General features: G+C 34.2%; 1 protein-coding gene across 1 annotated transcript in view; it reads right to left on the reverse strand.

Annotated features, from left to right (window-relative positions):
• Nucleotides 1–12,281, reverse strand: part of LOC129802366 (putative sodium-dependent multivitamin transporter) — a 32,615-nt gene that overhangs the window by 8,203 nt on the left and 12,131 nt on the right. Inside the window, exons 5-7 of the mRNA XM_055848116.1 lie at nucleotides 11,935–12,130; nucleotides 9,716–9,838; nucleotides 3,235–3,382 (exon numbers count right to left, since the gene is read on the reverse strand). Coding sequence (XP_055704091.1) covers nucleotides 3,235–3,382; nucleotides 9,716–9,838; nucleotides 11,935–12,130 — 467 coding nt within the window. The remainder of the gene's footprint in view (nucleotides 1–3,234; nucleotides 3,383–9,715; nucleotides 9,839–11,934; nucleotides 12,131–12,281) is intronic.

The raw sequence follows: 12,281 nt of genomic DNA on the forward strand, positions 1-12,281 counted from the left end.
GGTTGATGGCCACCAGAGTAATGGCCTCTACACACTACAGAAATTTACATCCATATTGAAGAGTTTTTCTTACACAAGCGTAGGGAATTTGCTTCAATATGGACACAAATTTCTCTAGTGCATAGAGGCCATAAGAAAAGATCCTCTGGAGTGACATCAGGTTCGATACAAAACGTAACTCAAATACATTTTCGCATCATTTACCGTTTATCGGTTTACAACTAATCTGAACCGATAAATAAATCACTCCAAAGGTCGCTGAAAATAATCTAGAAGTAATAATATACAATCAAGGGCACTCAATGGGTCTAGTGGTAGAGCACTCGCTCTATGATGCAAGTGTCCTGAGTTCGAATCCCCTTTAGGTCACCAGGAATTTTTCTGGCGGTAAAGGTGTTCGGATTGCATCCAGTGAGCTTCACTGCACTTGATTCCACGGGCATGGGACTGACAATCTCATCCCGTAGAAGAAAAAATAATAATGCATGTCTAGAAATCCTTTTGTGGGAAGGACTAGTTTCTCCATGGAATGTTGTGCCAGCATTATTATATAATAATACACAATTGGTTTTCGGATGAAAACTACTTGTAGGTTCATAACTGGCTTAATACTCGTTCCAAACCGATTAAAGCAGGTACAGTTTTGTCAGAAATTCCAAAACCTTTCCAAAAAGTTCTCACATTAACCCCTTAGGTTTAGAAATATGTTCTCTACAACCATTTTGAACTTTGACCTTGAAAAATCGTTCTTAAGAATGACTGAACGGTATTTTTTCGTATATGGTATTTTTTGGACAATCTCTAAATAAGAGTTATGTTATCGTGATCAATAAATTTTTTCTCAAATTATTCCTTTTTCCTTATTTTAATAACAGCTTTTAAATTTAAAAATAAATACAACAATGTAGGGGAAAGTGACCATGCTTGATACGATCCAAGCTTAATAATAACTATTTATTTTCTATGTTAATCAATAGTTACGACTTATCGCAATATATTTCAATAGCTGGTGCTAAGCCTCACATTTCCTAAAAAAAAATTAGGATCCTAGCTCTTTTTTCCTAGTTTCAGGAAGCAAAAATCAAAAATGGGTCCAAAACTGTAATTTTGATACATGATATTTTATAAGTATTTCTTAATTAATGTCGCTGTTCAGGAAAACTGCTATCATAGGCACATAGAGGGTTCATCAGTATTAATATTTATGTAAAAATATTTTTACTTGGGGACACTGTTTTTGTGGGTGGTGACAAATTCATAAATTCTCCTTGTGTCCATCCTATATTCTAAGAAGGGTCCATGAATGATAATTTAATTGTGGCAACTCTATCATTAGATGTGATTCTTTCATAATTACACCCATTGTAATCCTCTAATTTTATCGACAATTGACATAGCCTTCAACCCCGTTGCCTGAATTTTAAGGTTGCAGAGTGACATTTTCATGGACTCTAAGTGAAAAAATGGTTTTCGCTAGTGCCCTAATGTCACAAAAACACTACTTAAAAAAATTACATAAAAGTCATTTTAAAACTAATAACCAGTCGTACAAACGATTTAAGCAGATAGATTAGAGTTCCGTCTAAATATTGATGTGCAATTTTTTGTATCCGGTGAAATTTTTGCAGTGAAAATAGGCCTCCGATTTGTCGAATCAATTATTATACAGGAAGGCCCCGGACCCGACTTGTATAAAAGTCGCCACTGAATTTTCATTTTCTTCTTGAGGAAAATCTAAGGATTTCCAGGAACTATGTGAGGTAGGACTATGAACCTAATAAGTGAGACATTTTTTTGTCATAGTGGAAGAATCGCTTCGGTTTGTGTGTTAATCAGAAAAAAATCACAAACCTTGGACATCATTTTACAGTATCAAGCATGGTCACTTTCCCCTAATTATTTTGCTTCGGTATTTTGACCATATTTTGGCTCTTTGGAACTTTGACAATTCGATATTTTTTAACCCATTTGGGATTTCGACTCAATCGAGATTTCGAACCATTCGGGATTTTGGACCATTCGCGATTTCGACTCAGACAGGATTTTGACCTATTCGGTACTTTGGCTTTTCGAGATTTTAAACTATTCGGGATTTCGACTCATTCGAAATTTTGAACCATTCGGGACTTTGGTTCAGGTTTTTGGATCATTCAGGATTTCAATTGATTCAGGATCTTGAACCATTCGGGATTTTGGCTTTTCGGGTTTTTTTGGACCATTCGGGATTTCGACTCATTCGGGATTTTGACCATTCGGGACTTTGGCCTTTCAGGTTTTTATACTGTTCGGAATTTCGACTCATTCAAGATTTTAACGGATTTTCGACTCATTCGGGATTTTAGATTTTCTGAATTTTGGTATTTCGGGTTTTTGGCCTTCCGTTATTTTGACCTATTTCGGATTTTTGCTTTCCGAATTTTATCTCATCGAAATATTGGCGTTCCGGACTTTGGCTTACAATTAAATTGTTCGCATCGCGTTTTCTAGCTAAGTTTTTCAAGTATCCAAGTGAGCTATTCAAGCTCTAGACAATGAAAGGACGCGATGTGACTAAATTATTTTACAGAATTAAATATATAATTGCATATGAACAATACTTTACATCAAAATCATTAAACATTGCCTGAATGATTCATTAATAGCCTATTCGGTTCTCATCTCCAGCCAAAAACAATGTTGTCTGAATTGCCCAGCAGTATCTTCCCGCTGGGTCTAACTCCATTGAGAATGTTGGGCAGTAACCAAGTATAGGGAGGGACAGGGAAAAAAGTGGCTAGACACGAAAGAGCTGAGTAGTTCCAAAATAAGGAAAATTAACGTGAAGCTCCAGAGCCAAAAATTTCTGACTTTTGAGCTCATGAAGTTAATATTTTAATTCGAATTTATCACATGGTGGAAATTGCACTTTTGCCTAAACTTTCCACCTCTGCATGTGTTCTTGCATCACATTCAAAATTAAAGCCACTCCAGTGCAGTCATTTTTCACTGCTTGACTTCGTATATTATCCCCAGAAATGCTGTAGAATGGTGGTACAAAAAAATTGGACGAAAATTTTAGCAAAATCATTCCCCCATCTAGTTTAGGATGCAGCCAACTTGGCAAGATCTATTCTTATGGATAAATTGAAATTTTCGCCACTTTCATCTCCCTTGGGAGAGTGATATATGATGTATGTGATGTATCCAACAGGGACAAAAACAAAAAAAAGTAGGAATTGCTTTTGAAAAACTCACCGTACAATTGGCTCTCTTGAAAACTATTCCCAACAGGAAGAGTCCCAAAGTGATACCACCAATAAGTCCATTGAGAGTGAGTGTAGCTTGTAGTATTCCACCCAATTTTTCAACAACAAACACCAACACGAATGAAAGTACACCGAATCTGAAAAAAAAAATTCTTCATTTGAAACTTTTCTATCATTGGTATTAGGTTCGGAAGATTAAGAATTCTTTGCGGATATTTAAATCAAGCTCACGATTTCGATTCATTGATTTAAAAAAACAAGATCGTAAATCAGTAGAACTCACACCGCAAAGCATCATTCTCACAAGTTAGAATATTTCTAATGTGTGTTTTTTTTACTTGAGTTTTTTAACATTTTCCAATCGAAAACGGATTTAAATCGGAAATGGTTGAACGGAGCAATAACAAAATTAACTTTTCATAACAAAATAATTACTGGTTTAACCAGGGGGGTGACATTAACTCTGAAAAATGACACCAGTTTTAGTGTAATTTTTTCCCTGTTTTCGTACATATTTCACGAGATATTTCCAAAACTACGTAGATTCCCAATTTCGGGTTTTCGGTTGCCTCTTCGTTATTAAATTGGCTTTTATTTTGTATTAGTATTTTTTACTAATTCATTCTACAATGACAGAAAACAGCTAATAGACTCAAAAAAAATTTTCGGCTCGCTAGAAACATATGGGGAACATACGAAATGTCATGCCCCTGGGTTTAACTTTTACTTATAACCGTTTGCAACCGATAATCAATTCGTATTCGATAATCAATTCAGTAAGCATAATGGGTTATCCAAGATGGTACGGTCACATTTTTTCTGTCAAAATCCATGGAATTACTCGAAAAAATTGTAGAATCCTTAAAATCAAGTAGAATAATAGAATGTCGTAGATGCGGGTGTCTTTGAATCCCTGCTTTTCGCAAGCTTTTCTTTAATTCTAGCATTTAAGGATAGTCTAAAGACCATAATACCACTTAAAGATGGTCTAATAGATAGAAACTCGAATTGCCTAAGATCGATCAGTTATCGATGGTCGAATGTTCTGATTCGACTGTGTAACGCAAAATATAAAATTCGAAAAACTCGAACACAGTACTAAGCAGAATCGCAAATGGAATAACTAAAATTACGCACTACCCCGTTGAATCAATAAAAGAATCACCAATTAAGACTACATTGAAATAACATCGGAATGCTGACAAAAATTTTTAACCTTGGTTACCCCTACCAAGGAAATTTTTTTCTGATAGATTTAATATAGCCCCAAATTAGCCAAGAAACAGGTTCCATAGATCTGTTTGACCATTTATCCTTTCAAAGCTTTTGAGAAAAAGGACTCAAACCGAATTACGAAAGTTGAGAAAATATTCGCACGGACAATATCGATCTTTAAACAAAGCCAAGAACAAAAATAGCTATCTTATAGAACCAAGACTTTGACAAGTCTTTTAATGCATCTTTAAAAGTTTATAACAAAAATTTTATGTTGAAATTCATAGAGAAGCTCTTAAGCCCCTTATGAGTGTGATGCTTTACTTTTTGTAATTTAAGTGACGGGTTCAAAAGCGGTATGAGCAAATTATAAGAATTTTGGTTCTTGAACGTCTCACTTAAAGATAGGAGAAAACGCTTCTTGGGAATAAACATAAGACACATTTTTTAGATAAACTAAGAATCTTATTTTGGTTGCTTAGGAATAATTAGACATGAAAATATATTTGTGGTCATATTCTCTGACAACCCCAGTTGTTATCTTAAACCTTTTGGCTTATTCTAACCAGAACGACATGCATAGCGATTTATTTTTTGAAAATTTTCAGAATTCAAAAATTCCAGAAATTCTAGAAATAGTTGAATATTCAATTCGCCTAAATAATTTAAGCTTAGATTTTTTTCTAATCTAAAATCTTACATTACGAGTAGAAGCATTGTTGAATTTCATGTACAGATTCCGTAAAAAACAGTAACAGGTTTAACGACATTTAAAACGGTTTAAAATTTTTGATTAACAGCAAAGTGGCGACCTGCAGCCTTTTAAATTTGCTTTTATAATCACAATACAGAGGCTTATTATACCTCAGTAAAAACTTGAAAAAATATATCAAAAAAGTATTTTTTTTTCCAATTAGAACAATGAAGTGATAAGTTTCTTAAAAAATCAACTTTCAATTAAAATTGGAACCGCACCTTAGCATTTCTGTGTTTCGCTCTAATGAAATTTAATAAACATCTAAATTGGCACCTGCACATTGTGTCTCTCAGCTTACACTTAAAGTTATTTGAAAGTAAATTAAATTTGACAAGTTTCAAATGAAAGCAACAGATTAAAATTTCTCTTTCGTCATCCTGTGTGAAAACTTCATATGAGATTTTAACACACACCACACCTTAATGAAATTCCGTCTAACCAACTATTACTGAGCTGAAAATTAAGAAATACTTCCTAAAAGTACTACAAACAATGCAATGAATTCCAAATTTCTGAAGTGATTTAACAAGCTCAAGGGGATTTTATTATATTAACATTTTATTGTATATTTTAGTATATATTTAATTAAGTTATATTTTATTCCTTCTGTTCCAAAAAAATGGTATGTTTGCTAAAATATTTATAATGAAAAAATGTGCGATCTATTTCAGAGGGAATATGCACTGAACTAAAAAATATAGCATACTTGTTATCAATCTCTTAATAAATTTATGTTAATTTAATGTTTTTATGAGCCGTGTAAATTTTTTATTTAATTTATCCATTCTTCCAAGTTTATAAAAACATTTTATAATAATAAATTTAGAAAATCACAAACAAATTAGGTAAAATTCCTAATTTGTTTAATATTAGGGGTACAAAAATGTTCTTAATTTTTTTAAAAATTAACACCCATCGTATTTGAGAAACTTTAAATATCTCTATTCCAAACATTTTTACATTCCTTTTTTTTGTAATTCAAATGCAGAAATTTTCAGCTCGTGTTGGCAATTTATTTGTGTGTCAATACGAAGAGAAAAATAGAGTATGGGATGCTGGGAAAAAGTACAAGAGGAAAAAACTAAATGAAGAAATAGAGAAAGAGGAAGCTTGGGAAATTGCAGTTCCAGTTCCACAATTTCCCAGTGTCATCCTTCCCATTTCTGCCTCGTCCCATCTCTTAATATTGAGCATTCTTCACTTGTACACAAAGCTTTGCTGTACGAATTTTCTAGATAAAAGAGTTCAAAAATTTAATGCAGAAAAATTGGAGAAATCTGGCAGTCGGAGGAAGTGGGGCATCTTTGAATTGGGGCATCTTTGGATTGGGGCAGCGTTGAAATTAGGCATTTTTCTCATATTTTTAAATAGAACTGGACCTTACCGTGATACCATTTAGATTTTAATTTTCATTGTTTTTAATCGTTTATTCCGGACTTAAGTAGAGTGAAAGGAATACTTATTGACGCTTTAAGAACTCGTGTCAGGAGGATCTAACTCTACTCTGTACCATTTGGAATACAAAATTTGAACACTTATCCTTATCGAAAAACAGATTAATTAAAAAACGCTATATTACTTACATTTATTAGAAACATTAAATAAATTTCAAATTTTGACAAAAGTGTCAATAGGGGTTCCCTGTCGAAAAGGTATTCATTCGACCCTAAGTGTCAAAACAGTGACAATTTCAAAGGATCCTTAATGATCTTTTCATTTTTACCAATATAGGCAACTCCTAAACCATTATGGAGCAATGCCAGGTTAAAGACCTCCCGCATTATTTTTCCTTTTTCGAGAAACTACAGGTCTATCCTGTGGCATTGTGTAACAGTATGACGAGTATGACAATGTCACATGACAAATTTAAAATTGGTAACAAGGTTGAGAGGGCGCCCCAGAAAACGATGGAAATAAGTAGTGGACAATGCCCTTAAACAGCTGGGGGTTCTGAGCTGTTGAAGGGCACGTGCGGAAATTTACTAGGACTGGAGGAGGTTAGTGCGATTGGCCCGATCCCTTAAAGAGATGTTGCAGCCCCCTAAGTATGTAGTAAGTTCCTAATACCGCGAAAGTAAGAACCCAAATATACTCAGACTGATTCTCTACAATATTTAACCTGTGAAACTAGGGAAAAATTTTTTTGGCACTATTCTGAGGGTGCTCTACATGATGAGACAAGAAATTTTTTCTCTACGACCATATGATCAGACGCTGTTTAGAGGTGGCTGAACGACCCTCCCTGTAGAACAAATTTCTGATTTTACCGGATTTTACACTACAGAGAGGGTCGTTCAGCCACCTCTAAACAGCGTCTGATCATATGGTCGTAGAGAAAAAATTTCTTGTCTCATCATGTAGAGCACCCTCAGAATAGTGCCAAAAAATTTTATTCCTACTTGAAACGCCCTAGTACACATCTCCCAAGCAGCAATTTTTTCTTAAAATAGTCTTGTAGAATTCCCTAAGTAAGGCACTATAGAACCAAAAACCTATTTATTTACTTATAATGCTCTTGCTTCCATCACTGAGATTACTATAAGTGGCGCACTTTTAAGGATCTTAAAAGCTGCTGTAGGAATTTCCACAGAAACTTTTCACTTTAAGTCTTTTAAAAGTGCACTAAAAGACTTGTCTAATACTTTGTTCTATAAGGCAGCTATTTTGCTTATTAGGCTATTACCAGAAAATTCGCCATTTTGAATTTTTGAAGGTCAAAATTAAATCGCGCTGGATGGTCTATTTTTCAATGGATATGCTTGAATTTGTATATTTTGAAAAGGTCTTGAAGTTTCTAACTTGGCTGCATTGGTTTCAATTGGTAATAATCGGTAAAGTACTCTTAAATAGTATATTTTGTTTGAATGTTTTTATTAATCGGTCGTATATATGTTTCAATTTCAAGAGGACAAACTGTATGAGATACCAACTTTCGGTCTTCGATGACCCCTTCTACAATAACATTATCTAGATTAGTTTTTTCCTTTTTTCTTCTATTCTAACTTTACCTGTTAAAAACATTTAAGAGATGGTATTATCGATATTAAACTAGTTAGTTATTTTAATCTTGAAAGTGAATTTCTTATTTTCACGTTTGTTTGAAAGCTGTAGTGATCCGATTCGATTAAACTGACAGTCAACAGCTTACAGTTTTAGTCAATTTAACGTTAAAACTACTTAAAATCAATCAAATAAGAGTAAATTAAATTAATTATAAGAATACGGACACAACATAGGGGGATGCGGGGCTACTTTGAGCTGTAGGACTACATTGATATACGAATTTTTCGCATGTTTCTAAAAGAAGTTAGGTCTTGTAATTATTTTATTTAGTTACACAATTGTTTTGTAGAGATACATTACATCACTTTAAAATCCATATTCCTTTAGAAATATGCGATAAAATCGTATACCAAATTAGCCCCACAGTTCACAGTAATCCCACCTCCTACACCTACCATTGAGGATCTAGATCTTCCTAGATCTAGATCTTTCCTTTTCTTCTAGAGAAAATTGAAACAGGCTATATCCACTGAGAAAAGAAGGGGGTGCGATGAACTTTTTTTCCTTGTAACTTTAACACTTTTTAGGTGTAAAAATATTATATATCAACATTTTTTAATGAAACATGAAAAAGGGTAACTTTAACCCATAATACACCTAAAAAGCATAATATTTACACCGATTTCGGATCAATAATGCAGGGTAAAATTAGCATTTCCGGAATGTTATTTTAACTTTTTCGGATTTCTCTCAGTAGTGTCTTAAATTTTCTTATTTAGAGATGGGGTTATCAGTCCCATGCCCCCTGAAATCAATGTGCAGTAACGCTCACTGACGGGTGCAATTCAAACATCTTGCTACCTAAAAAGAATTTGAACGCGAACTTGCATGTTAGAATGAGTATTCTAAAAGTTGACGAATTAAGTTCTCAAACTTAATTATAATCTGCAAGAAATCAGAATAAATTCTAACAACTTTGTTGCTATATTCTCGACATCCACGATGTAGTCGACGCTTACATGGGGGTGGTGGCAATGCGCGTGGAATCATTTGAGTTCATTTCACAGTCGGAATTGCCAAAGACAAAAGATCCACTGACAAAATCTCAATAGTAGAGAACACCCACTCAACCTTAATATCGCTATCTACATATAAGTTCCACCAAAAGAAAAAAAAGGGAAACACACGCTGCCAATGGCAAAGAACACAGTAAGAGAAAAATCATTATTCAAAGTAAATTATGTGGGCCTAATCCACACGGATTATCTATACGGTATTGCTGTTCAAGGAATCCCCCTTCGAAGTGTACTCAAGAAAATTCTGTGGAACAAAATCAAAGGAAAAATTCACTTTTGCGCCAATCAAATTAATTTGCCCGATTTCCTTTTCCTTGAGCTGTTTGCATTTCCATGAGGATATTGTTCATGCATCATGCGGGATGTCTTCATAATCGCCACTTTCTTCTATAGAAGGGATTCTAAAGTGAATTACTCACCCCAATGAAAGCCATTTGGCATACAGAGCTCCTTTGTCAGCGCTGATTTTTACATTCATTCCTGCCACCAGAATATCTTCGCATGTAACAGTCGCAAGGGAACTAAGAGCAGCTGCCACGGTTCTGGAAAGAGAGTGGAAAACCATCACACAATATTGCTATAAATTGGCTCTTTGAACTTTAGGATGTACAAAGTTCACAATCAATAGAACATTTTATCAATTGCACTGAAAAAAATTCTTTTTTCCTGTGGAGTACTAACATTCAAAGCTCGTTTTTGTTTAACACTAAACCTACCGACTGTTTTTCTTCGTTTTTTCTTAGTTCGGTCAAATAATTGATCACAGGATACTCAACAATTTTTATATCGAAAAGAGAAAAAAATATTGAAAAATATACATTCATATTTTAAGAAAATCTTAAATTTTGATATCGACATTGTACCGTTTAAATATTGTGTTAATTTTGAAAGGTTTTTATACCGGTCAATTTGCCCGGATCTTGGTAAGTTTAGTGTTAAAGAGAAATATTTTTATCTAATTCACACAATCTTTGTGAAAAGACTAAGCAAATCCTCTCGTCTGAATATCAAGACATCTGTGTTAAAAAATCCAATAATTTCCCTTTAAAAAATTTAAGCGCCACTTGTTCATTTACTCCACAATTCTGAGATACAAATAGGTAGACCTTAAAGCTTAAAGCTTTAAGTTTTTAATCTTTATAAACTTGACCCCTTAATTCTGAGATAAATAAACCTTGAAGATTTAAATTAAATATTTTATATCAAGATTAAAAATTTCTTATTCTGACTAAAAGAATAATAGTGGCTTCGTACATTACGAGATAACATCATAGTTTTCTATTTTTAAAGTTTAAAAGGTCTCTGAGATCTGCTTAACACATTCACATCTTTTGGGACTCTGAATAGGGGAAGGTCGGGCTATATTGAACTGGGACTACATTGTGATTACGATTTACGATGTTTTTCGGATATTTCTAAAGGAAGCTGGGTTTTAATTGATTTCAATATAATGTAACGGAAAACATTCTTTTTACTATTTAGAATCGATAAAAAAAAATTTAGAAGTTATGAGATAGGTATTACAGATGTCAAGTTCTTAATAATAACAGCCTAGGTCCAGTGCAGCATGTCTATCAAAAGAGCAAGTCTACCGAGTCGGTTCTTAATCCACTCAGCTGGCAAGCCGACTAGAAAAATTGATTAACGATAAGGAACTGACACTCGTTGTACCTTTTTAGCTATTGAAGGGGCCTTTGATAAGGTCAACTCCAACGTCATCTTAAGGGGTTACATGGATCTCTCAAATCAAAAAAATCATTTTTATTTTTTTTTTATAGTATAACATTTCAGAAATATTTTCTGAAAATTTTAAGTCAATCGGTGTAAAACTCTCGGACGTGGAGCAGTTTTATATATTAATTTTCTCAAAACACCGTTTTACAAGATTACTTAAATAGTAGTCAAGATTACTCAGAGTCTACTGAACTTGTCTTTCTGAAATTTTGAATACTTGTTTGAAAAGTATTATCTACAGTTTGAACGAATTGATAATGCACTTAAGAATTCCTTCAGCAATCAAAGTGTGGAGATTTAATAGAAGTTCACGCTGAAAACGCTAATCCTTGATCCTAAATCCTCAGTATATGATAGTTTGAGCTGATCCTTTACCGCCAAATTTTTCGAGCTGAGCATTCTCTAGGATCAGCCTGTGTCTATTTTCGGCATAAGACGAATCGGTTCCGCGGCTAAAGTCGGTGCCGTTATTATGATCTCTGAAACACTGCTTGGGTGCACAAAGTGTATTTTCTAAGTTTCCAAATATTACCCAATAAAAATGTTCAAATTTGTCACATGACATTGTCATACTGCTATAGTATTCCGCTTCTGGAGAGAATTAGAATACAGTTAAGGATCGCCATTACCAGGGAGAAAGACTTAAATTTCCCATCATTGTCAAAAAGATGCGACAATAAATCAATAAATGTTTTTCAAGAGAAATTTATGCATTTCTTTGGGCCCAGGAAAGGAATAAAGAGAGGAAAGAGATAAATGAATTTTGAATGCTAGTTCATCCGTCTAAAACTGTCCCACCTTCCCCTACTTGAAAATTTGACCATCTTTCACATGGCTCTTTGGGAAAACTTTTCTCACAATCTTATTGGATAATAAATTAAATTGTGAGCAATGAGAAACTCACCCAAGACTCGCTGCAAAAATGCCCGCCACGAAAATACCACTCATGAATTTGACTCCTTTGTACACGTCCATTATGTAGTGGGGCAGAAGCTGATCCCTTGCTGTGATTTCGCCTGCCCTCAGAGGATCACACTTCGAGTAGTGGGTGTAGACCATTAAGCCAGTGTAGAAGTTGATGACAAAGACCACAATCAGTCCTGCAGAAATAGAGAGAACACCGTCAATGGAGCACAATTCTTGAAAATGGGGGATGCAGTCATTGTTGGAAATCACTTTCCGGACAATTGAGTACACTGTGGCTCAGGGACATTCCTTCCATCTCCTTGGGGAGAGATTTTACTCCGGCAC

Source organism: Phlebotomus papatasi, chromosome 2 (genome assembly GCF_024763615.1).
Source record: "Phlebotomus papatasi isolate M1 chromosome 2, Ppap_2.1, whole genome shotgun sequence".
NCBI classification, from domain to species: Eukaryota; Metazoa; Arthropoda; class Insecta; order Diptera; family Psychodidae; genus Phlebotomus; species Phlebotomus papatasi.